This window comes from Camelina sativa, chromosome 14, assembly GCF_000633955.1.
Source record: "Camelina sativa cultivar DH55 chromosome 14, Cs, whole genome shotgun sequence".
Lineage (NCBI taxonomy): Eukaryota > Viridiplantae > Streptophyta > Magnoliopsida > Brassicales > Brassicaceae > Camelina > Camelina sativa.
In genome coordinates this window covers 659,357-673,048 of record NC_025698.1, presented here as the reverse complement: position 1 = coordinate 673,048, position 13,692 = coordinate 659,357, and the positions used below count along the sequence as shown (strand labels likewise).

Here is a 13,692-nt window from a genome sequence, read left to right as displayed (position 1 = left end):
TCTTACCACAACCGCATCGCCATATCAACTTCCTCGTGTCTCTTAAACATCTTAATCAAGAACATACAAGATTGTGTATTCGGCAAACACCCATTTCCCAACATTCTCTCATAGAGCTCCCAAGACCGTCCCAAATCTACAAATATACACTACTAATTGTTGCATAAACAATATGAATCGGACAACTAATGATATTCAAAGTCAACTGGTTGACTTTTTATGATTGATTCTTGGGATCTTGAATCAGACGGACTACACAACTCTTAACTCTTAAGCTTTCAACCATTTGACTTTGAAACTCTCTCTTAAGGCCTCTCCCTGCGATTTCCAAAGCCAAACAAAGTCAACTTCGTTGCCAAAAAAAACAAAGAGAAATGGGGATGACTCTGGGAAAGCCATTTTCAGGTTTTTTCCAAGAAACCGAACAGAGAATAGTGTTGTTTGGTCTTGAAGGTACCGGAAAATCATCAATCATGCACAAACTCAAAACCGGAGAAACCCTTACAACAAACATGCCAACCATTGGTAAGTAAAGCAATCAATTCAACCCATTGTTCTATATGAGTTCTCTATAAAATGGATTGTTGTTTCTCTAGGATTTGAGGTGGAAAGCATAAATTACAAAGATTCAACCTTGAGCTTTTGGGAAGTGGGCGGCCAACAGCGTTACAAGGTAACAGAAAGTTGTTAATTTTAGAAATGTGAAGATCATACCTGATTAATGGGTTAACTGAAAACAACACTTCAGATGATTCCATTATGGAAACATTACTTCCACGAAGCAGCAGGGCTTGTGCTTGTAGTCGATAGCACAGACAGAGATCGAATCGAAGAGGCAAAATATTTTCTTAACATGGTGATTGATGAGGTAAGTAACATACAACAAACCTGTCTTGTAAACATTGACCAAGTCACATAATCTGATACTTGAATGTCATAAATAACAGATACAAGGTAGTGTGCCGGACAGTGTGGCTATTCTTGTATATGGAAACAAGCATGACGTTCCTGGTGCTATGTCTGCTTCTGAGATCACAAACAAGCTTGATCTCGCTTCTCTTCGTAAGAAAATCTGGCAGAGAAACTGGTAAGAAGATACGAAAACCTTTCAAGACTCTAATTCTTCGAAGAGGATTGATTTCTTCTAATGATCTGTGTGTTTTGTCAGGCATACTCAGAGCTCAAGTGCACTCTCTGGTGACGGTTTACATGAAGGACTCGACTGGCTCTTGAAAAATGCGGGAAGAATGTAAGATATGTTATTGCGGAATCGCTGTACCGAATATAGCCATCTTTTGTTTCAAGTTATTAACCTTGTCGTGCTTATTCGCAAGCTCCATCAACAACTTGATCCTTTTAAAGGAAACATTACTCGGTCTATGACCTTTCTCAACCATCTCAAGCAAACACTTCTCAGCTTCTTCGACTTTAGCCAAATCACAAAGCAAATCCAAAAGCACATCCGAAACCAAAGTATATGAACCAAAGCCTTTTACCACCATATCTTCCCACAACCGCATCGCCATATCCACTTTCTCGTGTCTCTTAAACATCTTAATCAAGAACATACAAGATTGTGTATTCGGCAAACAACCATTTCCCAACATTCTCTCATAGAGCTCCCAAGACCGTCCCAAATCATTTGCCAACGACAAAACACGAAAAAACAGATTATAAGTAGTTGCGTTCGGAGACAAACCCTTCTTCACCATCTCATCCACCAACTTATCTGCATCCCCAAGCCTCCTCGCTATGCAAAAGTTCCTAATAGCAGCATTATAAGCCGCAACATCAGGATAACATCCATACTCCTTCATTTCATTTAAAACCTCTCTAGCTTTATCAGGCTGACCGATTAACCCAAGACCACCTATGATAGTTGTGTAAGTAATAACATCAGGAGTCTCATCCTCCTCCCGCATCTTATCCATCACCTTATAAGCTTTCTCCATCTCTCTATCCTTGCAATACACATCAATCAAAGAGTTATACGTAACCACATCAGGCTTTAGCCCTTTTCCCTTCATTTCCTCAAAGAAAGCCTCAGCTTCGTCCGATGACTTCCAACCAGATAAAAGTATGTTAAACGTATGCAAATCAGGCTGAAACTGATTCTTCAAGCTATGATACACATTCCTAGCATCAGTCATAGTCTTCTCTTGGCAAAGAGTTCTCAAGAGAGCATTGAAACAAGCCGTGTCGAAGAAATCAGGAACCAATCTCTTAAACTTCCAGAAAGACTCAACAGTTTGTCTAACGGAACACAACTTAGCAACTCTACCTAAAACCACTTGCATAGTCCTCGGCGACATCAAAGATCGATCCTTTCGCTTAGTCTCAGTCAAAATCTCCCAAATTTGATCGAACTGTCGACTTCTACCGAGGATATAGAGCATTGTGTCTAGAGAAAACGATGAATTACAAAACCCTCTTTTAGCATCAGCGTACCTGTAAAACTCTAGGGTTCGCAGAGGGTTCCCATGGCTAAACCTTACCCTTTTCAAAACCTTATCGATTAAGTCCTTGGACAAGTGGATTCCACTCGAGCTCAACGATTCCTTCAAATCTCCTTGCAGATTTGATCCATTGATCATCTGGTAAACAGTTTCGGCGTCGTCATCGTCTTTTTCTACTACGGTGAGCTTCTCTCTATCTGAAGATAGTGCCACGCCCACGCTGTGAAGAAACGATACAGAGACACGGAGATTGGAAACTTGAGAAGATAAGGAGGGCTTGAGGAGCATCATCATCATCTTCAACAAACGAGTCTCTTGGATATATATATATATCGTCTACAATGATCTGAGCTTTGGTTCCAAATCAGACAAAGAAAACGAAGCTTCTCTGTATGAACCACATTGATTGAACTAGACTAGACTTGTTTTAGGTTAAAGTGAAGAGAGAGAGAGATAGAGACCGCCGTTATTTTTACCAAAATCAGGATTTGGTGACTTAAACCAAATTAAACCGGGATATCACCAATATCAGGAGGATTTGGTGATTTAAACCAAATTAAACCGGGTTCTTCGTTTTCCTTTAGCCTCAATACAATAAGGAATCACATTCGCGAGTATGATTAAAATCCAGGCACATACTTTGGCCAAACACATATATCAATACTCAATATATATTAACTTGATGTGTTCGATCAATAGTAGACACTTCAAAATCCACAAACACTGCATTATTCAATAAAGTAGTAGACATACAACAAAATTTCCATCGTTGTAGAGTTGAGAAACTCGAGCTAGACACAAAAGCTCCACAGAAGAGAAAATAAATCGAGCTAGAAAAAACAGAAACCAGAGTTTCTAGCAAATTCAAAGTACCAACATTCCACTTCTTTGTTTCTGTTCCGTGGGTTCTGAACAAATAATAACCAACAATTTTCCCAAAATGGAAATTGATTATTGAATCTATCTAAGGGAGACTGTGTCACAAGTTCATTAGTTCTCTTTAAAAAATGGACACTTCTTATTTGGTTTCTTGAAGTGGAACTACAGAGCTGCTATTGTTGACCGTATCTGTAGTATTTTCCTCTGACACTTTGAAGAAAGTGTAAGACAATATCAAGTTGTTGATTCCGTCCATTCTTGGATCAGTCTCAAACTCAGGATCAATGTAGAAGAAGACCTGCGAAACCAAGTACTAACAGGTTTTAATGGATTCTTGATTTTATTTGAGGAAAATATCACATAGAACCAAGAACAAAAGAGTAGTCACCGGCATGTCGATTTGCTCCCCAGGAAGGAGTCGCTGCTCCTCAAAGCAAAAACATTGTATCTTGTTGAAATAAACTCCTGCCTGGAGAAACCAATTTTAGATTTTGAGAATCGATCAACATATATGTTTCAAGGGAAGTTGATAGGGCACAGGTGAGGTTCTAATATATACATACCTTCATGGGAGTGACATTATATGTTGAGACTCCGGTTATTGGAGATGAACTTTTGTTTTCAGCAGTGTAAAAAGCGAGCGCACTTTCTCCTGGCTTTACTCTAACCTATAACAAAGTACCAAAACCAAAAACATCCCTTAGACAAAAATCACAACATTCTTTTTTTTATATATAATGAAGTCAAAACATTCTTCTTCACATATAAAGTCTAAACCTCTCTTTGAGTTGGAGTGAATTTCCATTGCATCCCATCTGCAACATCAGCATTGAACTGCACTACAATCTCCCTGTTTACGGGTCCAAACATGGTAAAGTAACAAGTTCATCATAAAAACATATAAAGAAGAAGATTATGATTATATATGAATGGTGTTAAGAGACAGAGGAATACACACCTTTCAGTGACGGTACCAGATTCTGAGTGCCTAGCAATCTTCTCCTCAACAGTCTATAGATACAATACAAGGCCAAAACAAAACAACTGAGAAAGAGATAATACAACGAAATGAAACCTCAGAGGAGAAATGGAGAAACAAAAATGTATATATACCTCTTTGCGTTGAACAGTACCTCCATATCCAGTAGCTTGGCAGAATGTTCTATACAACGGAACAGCAGCGTAAGTTAACCCCACCATACCAAAGACAAGAGCAGTGAGGTAATAGAGCATTTTCTGTGATTTGGTTTCTGTGGGAGAGTGAGTAGAATACTGGCGATGGACACCGAGTAACATCGAGTTAGCAGTAGCAGAGTGTGAATTCAAGCTTCCCCAAAACACTCTCTTGCTTCGGAGATTATGCTCATTGCCTTTAAAACCTCCATGAGTGTAATAACGAGAGCATAAAACAGTCCTACATCAACAATTAAGAAACCCCATCAGCATGCATTTCTCACAAACTCCAGGATAGAAATAGAACTTTCTTTCAGGAATTTTAACAAACAGTTCATGTGCGTGCATATCAAGGTGTAATCTTTTTTACCTCGAAGGCTGCGATGCTCGATGAAGGTTCTCTAAATATGAAGAAATCCGAGTTCCTCTACAAGCCTTCGACCAAGACATGGCCGAAGATCAATTCTTTTTCAATCGATCGACACAATTAGATACACCACCCACACAAAAACACTATCTGCACAAGAAACACGAACCCACAAAGCATTAATTGAATGAAACTTGCAATTAATTTCAACGGCAAAATCAAACCCATTTTTTTATTTCCTTCCTCAAACCTCCGGCGTCATCAATAACCGGAGAAAACAAATCAACACGAGGCCATTGCCGTCGATCGTAACCGAATCAGAGACAAACAACGTAGCCATGATCGATTAAACAGTGTTGTAACCTAACAGAGAGGAAGAACGCGAAGGGGGAAATAAGAGAGTAGAAGACTAGCCGGTGAAACGAACGCGTTCTTGTGTCGTCGGCGGGAGAGAGATCAACCACGTCACTCGAAAACAAAACAACAACAACAACAAAAAAACACACTTTTGTTCTGTGGATAAAAAAAAAAAGTCAACAAGTCAAACAACGACTTGTCTTGTTGTCTGGTAAAAAATACAAGTCGGTTCTTTAAAAAAAATGTATTCACATGAGCTCGTCTTTATGTAAAGCCCATATTATCATTTCAAATGGCCCAATAAGGTCCGACTTATTTAACACTTCATACGTAATTTACCAATTCTGGATTAGTATGCATGATGTCACTAAAGATTACAAATATTTTCCAGATCTCTAATATTAATGACGAAAATATTTCATTTACTATTGTGTTAGATTTCTCTACTAAAAATCTTCACATTATTTACACACAAAACGTCAATTATATATAGACTTACACACATTTTCATAAATTTGGTGGTCACTTTTTCCGCACGTACAAGCAGCCTAGAAACTTTGTTACAACATGGCGGAGAGAACTCGCCGTTCGAATGATGTTGTCGTCACAATCCTCATGGCCATCGTGATCCTCGCATCTTCGATCATAATCAACGCCGCAGATTCTTCAACCGACGATTCCATTAAGTGCACACCTTGTCTCCAAAAACTGTCCCCTCCGCTACCACCCCCGTCACCACCACCACAGACAAAAGTAGTTATCGACTGCCCACCATCGCCTCTGCTTCCACCGCCTCCGCCTACTTACAGATACACATATCCGCCGGGAGACTTGTACCCCATTGACCGTGACTTTGGATCGGGGGCTGCAGGAAAAAGCTTCAAGGTGGTGAAGCTGGTCTTTTTTGGAGCTATGGTTTTTATGATTCTTTGATCAGAAATTATTCATTTTGTGGTTTTTGAAATTTCATAGGGTTTCCGCATAAAGATTTTTTTTTTATAACTTTGAACGGATTTTGCCATTTTGGTATGTTCTAGCTACATATATATAATATATCTCTTTAGTTATTAGATTGTCAGATTTGTGTGCTACACAAAAATTCTAGTTACGGATTTGTCCGCTGAACCATTTTATACCTTTTATTTTTTTGTTTCGCCGTCTAAATCACTTCAAGTACATACCTATGAAACCAATTTTGTATATAACGAATGTTAATTTGTGAAAGTATGGTATTAGTAAAATGATTGTGTGTTGTGGAGAGTACAAGTCCATTGCGATCTGACGCGCTTCATATTATGGTCCAGATTTTGACCGATCAGAAACTCAAACTTTTTTTTAGTGAAATGTCGTTTATTGATTCTGTGTGATGCTTGACGGCGTTGACGCGTATATGGACAAGAAAGAAAACACCAGTTATGGAAATGTTCTCTTGATTTTGCTTTGGCAAATTATATATACAACCTATATTCATTCTTTCACATGTGAATTAACGACTAAAACTCAATATTTTTTTTTCCTATTTTTTCATCTAAAAGTATACATTTCACATGGTCAATGACTTCAGGCCCAAGATTGCCTAAGTAAATTCTGTGGTCACCACCAAGTTCACCGCTCGACATTTTAGCGAGGATTCACGGATTGAGGAGTGCCAAGATAACTATTCTTCAACTCTCTTCTGGGTAGACAATTACCCGTAAGTTCAGGAAAATCTTGGTTATCAAAACGAAAGAGTGGCAGATGAGCTTCGATGAGGGTCTTCAAATGGACGTCCACTTTAAAGCTTTCAGGACAGGATGCGTAAGATGTTCTTGTTTGAAAACGAGACAAGTTTTTAAACCCAACCTTTTGTAGACTTTCAATCGAAGAAGTGTAACCACCATCTTGGCAAATTATCACTAACACACCTTCGGATTTCCTTGATTTATGATATTTAATCCGTTTATCATCACTAACACATCTTGGCAAATCATCACTAACAACTGCTGATAAACTGCTAATTTTAATATCATTTTCAATTAAGATATGACTACTTTGCAGTAAAATTAAATTTGTTAAAAGTTTAACTGGAAAAAAAATCGAACTAAAAATGCACACGCCAGTAGCCGATTTTGGATAAAGAATGTTATTTTGTGAGGTATGATATTAGTAATAATATAATATGATGGTGTGTTGTGGAGCGTACAAGTCCATTGCGGTCTGACGCGTTTCATATTATGGTCTAGATTTTGACCGATCAGAAACTTAAAACTTTTCTTTAATGAAAAGTCGGTTTATTGATTCTATGTGATGCTTGACGGCGGCGTTGACGCTCATATGGTCAAAAAGTAAACACTAGTTATGGAAATGTTCTCTTGATTTTTCTTTGGCAAATTATATAATCTATATTCATTCTTCTTTCACATGTGAACTGAAGACCAAAACTCAATATTTTTTTCCCTATCTTTTCATCTAAAAGTATACATTTGACATGGACAGAATATTTTTTGTATAACAAAGCAACAATTTTTTTTTCTTTTTTAAAGAACCAAAAAAATCTAACATTTTAATTACTGGTGTATTATGTAATTTATGAAGTCTTGAAAAACTCTAGACGAGGAACACCTAAACGGAGAGAGTATGTTGCTTTCTTGTAGTCACCCCATGTGAACGAATTATACCGCCGTGGATTTTCTGACGACACCATTTTTGGCAACGGTGATATTTTTGCCTCTAACGGTGGGGCTGCAAAGTACATCGCCGACATACGAGGCTTCTTTGCTGTGTTTGCTAATACCCTGTGCCTCACGCTAGTGAATCTCCCATTCGTCAATGCCTATATATCGATTCAGAGAGATAAATTCATTAATTAATTGATTATGAAACATATTTTGTGTGTCTTTAATTACGAAAAAGAATGTGTTTATCATGATAGAAGTATACCTGAAGGCAGTCACCGACCAATACAAAGAAGCATGTAGGGTCAGATTGGATTGGGATCCACAAGCCGTCACGTGAGCAAATCTCAAGTCCATCTACGTCGTTGGATCGTAACACCGTCAAGATCTGAGGGTCAGAATGCTCTCCGAAACCTATTTGGCTAACGCCTCTCAACGCGTACGGTGCAGGTGGATAGTGATTTACCCGCAAGATCGAATCGCTACGAACGTCTCTGATTAGCTCGCTCACTTCACTAGACCTCTGTCCCCATAATTTCTCGACCGTCAGATCAATGATCTCACATGCCAAGTCTTTAACCGCGCGTATGTAATCGTTCGTCGCCGAGCTATAAAAGAGAAAAACAACACGTGGAAATTACTAACACAAGTCAACAATTGACAGAGAGACATATCGTATATTGTTTTGATTGATTTTTGAATTATTACTACAAATATCAAAAAACAGAAAAAAGAAAAGACATGAGATTATGTTCAGAGGAATGTTCGAAAGTGAGGGACCCCATGATTCTTTTTTACAAGTTGTCATTTTAATTAAAAAAAAAAAACGAGTCAAAGATTGATTCAATATATATTGACGTTTCGAATTTTGATTCTTTGACGTCTCAAAGTGTTTTCTGTGTTCATGCGCAATCTTCCACTAATTGACCAGGTCTATTCAACTATTGTTTATTATATTATTTTCTAATACATAAATAATGTACGTAGTTTGCCAAAATAAAAAATAATAATAATAATATAATAATAATGTACGTCTGTGCTTAATCTGGATTTTTCAAAATAATTGTGACTACTATTAACATGGAGCCCATGAATGATAGATATTTATTTTATAGTTCGATTCCCACCTTGATATTAATAANTTTTTCTTTTTTAAAGAACCAAAAAAATCTAACATTTTAATTACTGGTGTATTATGTAATTTATGAAGTCTTGAAAAACTCTAGACGAGGAACACCTAAACGGAGAGAGTATGTTGCTTTCTTGTAGTCACCCCATGTGAACGAATTATACCGCCGTGGATTTTCTGACGACACCATTTTTGGCAACGGTGATATTTTTGCCTCTAACGGTGGGGCTGCAAAGTACATCGCCGACATACGAGGCTTCTTTGCTGTGTTTGCTAATACCCTGTGCCTCACGCTAGTGAATCTCCCATTCGTCAATGCCTATATATCGATTCAGAGAGATAAATTCATTAATTAATTGATTATGAAACATATTTTGTGTGTCTTTAATTACGAAAAAGAATGTGTTTATCATGATAGAAGTATACCTGAAGGCAGTCACCGACCAATACAAAGAAGCATGTAGGGTCAGATTGGATTGGGATCCACAAGCCGTCACGTGAGCAAATCTCAAGTCCATCTACGTCGTTGGATCGTAACACCGTCAAGATCTGAGGGTCAGAATGCTCTCCGAAACCTATTTGGCTAACGCCTCTCAACGCGTACGGTGCAGGTGGATAGTGATTTACCCGCAAGATCGAATCGCTACGAACGTCTCTGATTAGCTCGCTCACTTCACTAGACCTCTGTCCCCATAATTTCTCGACCGTCAGATCAATGATCTCACATGCCAAGTCTTTAACCGCGCGTATGTAATCGTTCGTCGCCGAGCTATAAAAGAGAAAAACAACACGTGGAAATTACTAACACAAGTCAACAATTGACAGAGAGACATATCGTATATTGTTTTGATTGATTTTTGAATTATTACTACAAATATCAAAAAACAGAAAAAAGAAAAGACATGAGATTATGTTCAGAGGAATGTTCGAAAGTGAGGGACCCCATGATTCTTTTTTACAAGTTGTCATTTTAATTAAAAAAAAAAAACGAGTCAAAGATTGATTCAATATATATTGACGTTTCGAATTTTGATTCTTTGACGTCTCAAAGTGTTTTCTGTGTTCATGCGCAATCTTCCACTAATTGACCAGGTCTATTCAACTATTGTTTATTATATTATTTTCTAATACATAAATAATGTACGTAGTTTGCCAAAATAAAAAATAATAATAATAATATAATAATAATGTACGTCTGTGCTTAATCTGGATTTTTCAAAATAATTGTGACTACTATTAACATGGAGCCCATGAATGATAGATATTTATTTTATAGTTCGATTCCCACCTTGATATTAATAAAATATACATTTGAAATGGTAGCTTTAAGTCACCAAATTAAGGGGGAAAAAAAGAAAAGATTTTGATTAATCAACCATGTCGCAGTCAAGGTTGCAAAAGCATTTTCAAATGGCTGGCATCCTTCCTAATTGTAAACATACCCTACAATATACTATGAACGATGAACAAAATCCAACTGTTATATAAGTATTATTGATTACAACAAACTATCAGGTGAACCGGCATTAGGTTGGTATGATTATTAAATTTTGTACCACTAATTTTTTAAAATAAACGAAAAACAAACAATATGGGCAAACTTTAGTGGCAATAAAGGAACAAGACTGCTAATAATTAAAAAGCCGTGTCTTCTGGTCATTATCCATTATTCGACATTGCAACTCTCTCTCTCTCTCTTTTTAGGTATTTCACAAGTCACATTGTCACACAATCCACATCAATTTCAGTTGGGTCAACTTTCATACACTCACACAGAGATGCAATATTTATAATAAATTTATTTTGTAGACGCAACAAAAAAGATTGCTCAGTTCCACATACACATATCTATGGTTTGTTAAATTTCTCTAATGCACTTTTATGTCATTTGAGTTTTATTCAATACGCATCAGATCCGAATTTTCTCACATGTGAAGCTAAGTTATTGTGCATACGTTTATCAACACTCTCATAGTATCATACAATCCGTTTAGCTGTTTGAAATATTAGCGTATAATTCGTTTATATAATTTTTATATCAACCCATTATATTATTCGCGTGTACAAATGTTTTGATTTTTGACATAACATTTAAATAATATAGGTCCAAAAGACCAATTATATACACAAAAAATATGTCAAGGAAAAATCTTTAATAGAGCTTTTATAAATTTAAAGTAGCTAGATGATAGTAATAAGTAATAACTAATAATAAAGTAGGTTCGAGAAACAATAAATACACAGACACAAATATGTTAAAGAAGAAGCAAAATTTGTAATATATGTATAAGTACGTACCTGAACTTGAAGGGATCATCATAGGAGATAGTCTCAGATTTATCAGCGACAGCTGTCGGGTTTGCGTGGAGAAGAAGGTACTCAAGCTCACCTAAATCGCCGTTAAACCCGATGTTCTTGCATCCGTAACCGAACGGACTCGCCGGACCTGCTCTTAGCTTATCCGATTCCGGTTTGTTAAAGAACTCTTCTCCTTCATGCTCGAATCTCGTTATGATCTCCGGTTTAACTCCGTGGTTTATCAACTTGAAAAACCCGTTATCTTCGCAGGCCTTTACGACCTCCTCCGATAGTTTTGATCGGTCGTTTAAAGAGAAATCGATCACCGGAAAGTTATATTCCGGCGAGGATCTCGTCTTCTTTCCGGTGGTTCGTGGCGGTGTTGAAGATGGCAAGACCATGTCTTCTCTTTTCAATGAAAAATAACAGAGTTTTTTTTTTTTTTTTATTATTATTATTATTAGTAAGGAATGAAATCAGGAGGTTTTGAATCTGATTATGAATGAAGAGTGAGTTATGAGTATTATATATAGTGTATGGGAAGAGAAGAAAGGTTGAATTTGGATAAAATAAAATATTTTCATTAAAAAGTCTTTTTCGAATTCAGTTTTATAATGCTACGGTTTCCATACGGTTGACAAATGGGGAATATTAAAGTAATCGTCTCATCATACATACTGTGTATCGCGTAAGGTGGGCATGTCATCAATGGGGCCGGTCGAGTTTTTTTTAAACAAAATTATTGCCACGATAGATGAAACTTGTCTCTTAATTAAACTATATACATTTTTTATCTCTATCAAAAAAAAAGAAAAAAACTTTTTGTGAAATGGGTTTAAGTTATGCATTTATCACCCTAACCCTTTTTTTTTTCTTTTTCTAAATGTATTATGTTTTTGTCAACATTCTTTCGCAACCTTGTAACTATTAAAATCGGGTAGTTTGAAATTTGGTGGTAGGAAATTAAGTAGTAGTAGAGATGTTGATGTTCAATTCTTAAAATAATTTAAAGATTGCGCACTTATTGCCTAAAACACCGTGTTTGGTTAGTCATAAGACTTGCGTATATTTAATATATCGTTTTCGTTCTCTAACACTACGATATATGATTGGGGACATATATATTAAATACTACAATAGAAGTTGATCAATTATTGGTGTGACTGTTGTCAATAGAAGGAGTCCGGTGTTAGATGTTAATAAGTTTGACAAAAAAAAAAATGACTTGTCCTTTATTTATATATACGACTAATCTATAAAAATCATAAGAACTCACGAACCAAAATAAAAATCCGAAGAACTAATTAAGAAAACTGGGTTTGACTAACTTAAACTAAAAGACGAGAGTTTTGTTTAGGGGTTGACAAACATAATAATTCTCTTTTTTTTTTTTTTTTTAATTAGAATGGAGAGGAATCAGCCTATAGAATTAGGCTAAACATCAATGACGAAAGATATTGTTAATCAATTGTGTAACCAACACAAAATGTAGAACATTTCAAGATTTGTCTTTCGATATGATAGATATATATATTTAAATAATAATACTTGTACAATATATTTTCTGATGGAGAGGGAAAAAAAAAAGGAAATGCTAGAAGAGATACGTGGAAAAAAGGTAACAAAGAGGTAGGAAAAGGTGAGGGGATGGGGCAGGTGTAAGGCTCATATGTTGGCACGTAGTGGACATGGTCAACCATGACGGCTCCTATTAGCCGTCCGATTAACTAAAACACTCTTTGTCGTTGCCCATATTCTTTCAATTATTATTATTCATTCTCCTCAACTCTCTCTCATTATTATGCTAACAATACCTAGTAGTAGTAGTACTATTATTTTATTGTAAAAACCACCTTTTTGGTTCGTTGTTTCCTTTTTCTTTAAAATTTATTTTGCTTCGGATACTTATATCTCAAAGCTGAATCTAGCAGTCCGTGAATTTTTTCTCTTCTAAAATTGGACATGTTTATTTTTGAAACATAACAGATTAAAAATCTCATGTTGTTAGTTTTTAAGATGCTTGTAAACTTTTTTTTTGGGTTTAGTATAATTTTATGAATATGAGAGTAGTTATTTGTTGATAAATATATTTTGGATGCTATAACATTTTCGATTTTACTACTTCCAATCAAGCTTTTATACAAACACATTATAAAAGCTTATTTGTGTTTGCGGTATACCTTTTTCTCTTATTCTTTCAATATAAAAAAATTACAATGCATAATTAATCAATATTTTTAATTAATTATTTGTCCCCCGAATGTCAAATGAACTAGCTAGTGGCGTAATACAAGACTACGCAAGTTATCTATCTAACAAATCAATTGTTTTACATGAGTTGTTTTGATGTTAGTTAGGTTCACAGTTACTCAAATTGGA

At 36.1% G+C, this 13,692-nt stretch overlaps 6 protein-coding genes across 9 annotated transcripts; 2 read left to right on the top strand and 4 right to left on the bottom strand.

The window, feature by feature from the left end:
• LOC104738727 (putative pentatricopeptide repeat-containing protein At1g02420) lies at positions 17-2,940 on the bottom strand. The gene is made up of 2 exons (XM_010458921.2): positions 715-2,940; positions 17-318 (listed from the first exon to the last, which is right to left on the bottom strand). Exon 1 carries the CDS (start codon positions 2,751-2,753, stop codon positions 1,260-1,262), a length of 1,494 nt encoding a protein of 497 aa, XP_010457223.1. The 5' UTR covers positions 2,754-2,940; the 3' UTR covers positions 17-318; positions 715-1,259.
• On the top strand, positions 315-1,396 carry LOC104738726 (ADP-ribosylation factor 1-like). Its single transcript, XM_010458920.2, has 5 exons — positions 315-525; positions 597-673; positions 749-868; positions 948-1,087; positions 1,169-1,396. The coding sequence occupies exons 1-5, from the start codon at positions 375-377 to the stop codon at positions 1,251-1,253; spliced, it is 573 nt and encodes a 190-aa protein (XP_010457222.1). The 5' UTR covers positions 315-374; the 3' UTR covers positions 1,254-1,396.
• Positions 3,153-5,385, bottom strand: LOC104738723 (cytochrome c oxidase assembly protein COX11, mitochondrial). Of its 4 annotated transcripts, none has more exons than XM_019236254.1 (8): positions 5,303-5,385; positions 4,879-5,025; positions 4,449-4,749; positions 4,294-4,346; positions 4,113-4,185; positions 3,899-4,003; positions 3,724-3,804; positions 3,153-3,633 (listed from the first exon to the last, which is right to left on the bottom strand). In XM_019236254.1, exons 2-8 carry the CDS (start codon positions 4,956-4,958, stop codon positions 3,475-3,477), a joined length of 852 nt encoding a protein of 283 aa, XP_019091799.1. In that variant the 5' UTR covers positions 4,959-5,025; positions 5,303-5,385; the 3' UTR covers positions 3,153-3,474. The 4 variants fall into 4 exon arrangements, with proteins under 4 accessions (XP_019091799.1, XP_010457220.1, XP_010457217.1 ...); XM_010458918.2 differs by having other exon boundaries at positions 5,290-5,375; XM_010458915.2 differs by having other exon boundaries at positions 5,126-5,372.
• On the top strand, positions 5,705-6,342 carry LOC109128843 (extensin-like). Its single transcript, XM_019235956.1, has one exon. The coding sequence runs from the start codon at positions 5,800-5,802 to the stop codon at positions 6,163-6,165; it is 366 nt and encodes a 121-aa protein (XP_019091501.1). The 5' UTR covers positions 5,705-5,799; the 3' UTR covers positions 6,166-6,342.
• LOC104738722 (gibberellin 2-beta-dioxygenase 6-like) lies at positions 7,636-11,804 on the bottom strand. Its single transcript, XM_010458913.1, has 4 exons — positions 11,314-11,804; positions 9,442-9,784; positions 9,075-9,334; positions 7,636-7,784 (listed from the first exon to the last, which is right to left on the bottom strand). The coding sequence occupies exons 1-3, from the start codon at positions 11,712-11,714 to the stop codon at positions 9,089-9,091; spliced, it is 990 nt and encodes a 329-aa protein (XP_010457215.1). The 5' UTR covers positions 11,715-11,804; the 3' UTR covers positions 7,636-7,784; positions 9,075-9,088.
• LOC104743113 (gibberellin 2-beta-dioxygenase 6-like) lies at positions 7,649-8,508 on the bottom strand (the record flags this gene model as incomplete). Its single annotated transcript, XM_010464229.2, has 2 exons — positions 7,649-8,044; positions 8,152-8,508. Coding segments are annotated over 2 exons (603 nt in total), but the record flags the coding sequence as incomplete, so codon positions are not given.

Coding starts and splice junctions, on each gene's coding strand:
- LOC104738726 (XM_010458920.2), top strand. CDS start 375: ATGGGGATGACTCTGGGAAAGCCATTTTCAGGTTTTTTCCAAGAAACC. Junction 526..596: donor AACAAACATGCCAACCATTG/GTAAGTAAAGCA, acceptor TTGTTTCTCTAG/GATTTGAGGTGGAAAGCATA. Junction 674..748: donor GCGGCCAACAGCGTTACAAG/GTAACAGAAAGT, acceptor ACAACACTTCAG/ATGATTCCATTATGGAAACA.
- LOC104738727 (XM_010458921.2), bottom strand. CDS start 2,753: ATGATGATGATGCTCCTCAAGCCCTCCTTATCTTCTCAAGTTTCCAAT.
- LOC104738723 (XM_019236254.1), bottom strand. CDS start 4,958: ATGTCTTGGTCGAAGGCTTGTAGAGGAACTCGGATTTCTTCATATTTA. Junction 4,186..4,293: donor TCTGGTACCGTCACTGAAAG/GTGTGTATTCCT, acceptor ACCCGTAAACAG/GGAGATTGTAGTGCAGTTCA. Junction 3,805..3,898: donor ATAATGTCACTCCCATGAAG/GTATGTATATAT, acceptor TGGTTTCTCCAG/GCAGGAGTTTATTTCAACAA.
- LOC109128843 (XM_019235956.1), top strand. CDS start 5,800: ATGGCGGAGAGAACTCGCCGTTCGAATGATGTTGTCGTCACAATCCTC.
- LOC104738722 (XM_010458913.1), bottom strand. CDS start 11,714: ATGGTCTTGCCATCTTCAACACCGCCACGAACCACCGGAAAGAAGACG. Junction 9,785..11,313: donor GATGATCCCTTCAAGTTCAG/GTACGTACTTAT, acceptor TCTCTTTTATAG/CTCGGCGACGAACGATTACA. Junction 9,335..9,441: donor TGGTCGGTGACTGCCTTCAG/GTATACTTCTAT, acceptor ATCGATATATAG/GCATTGACGAATGGGAGATT.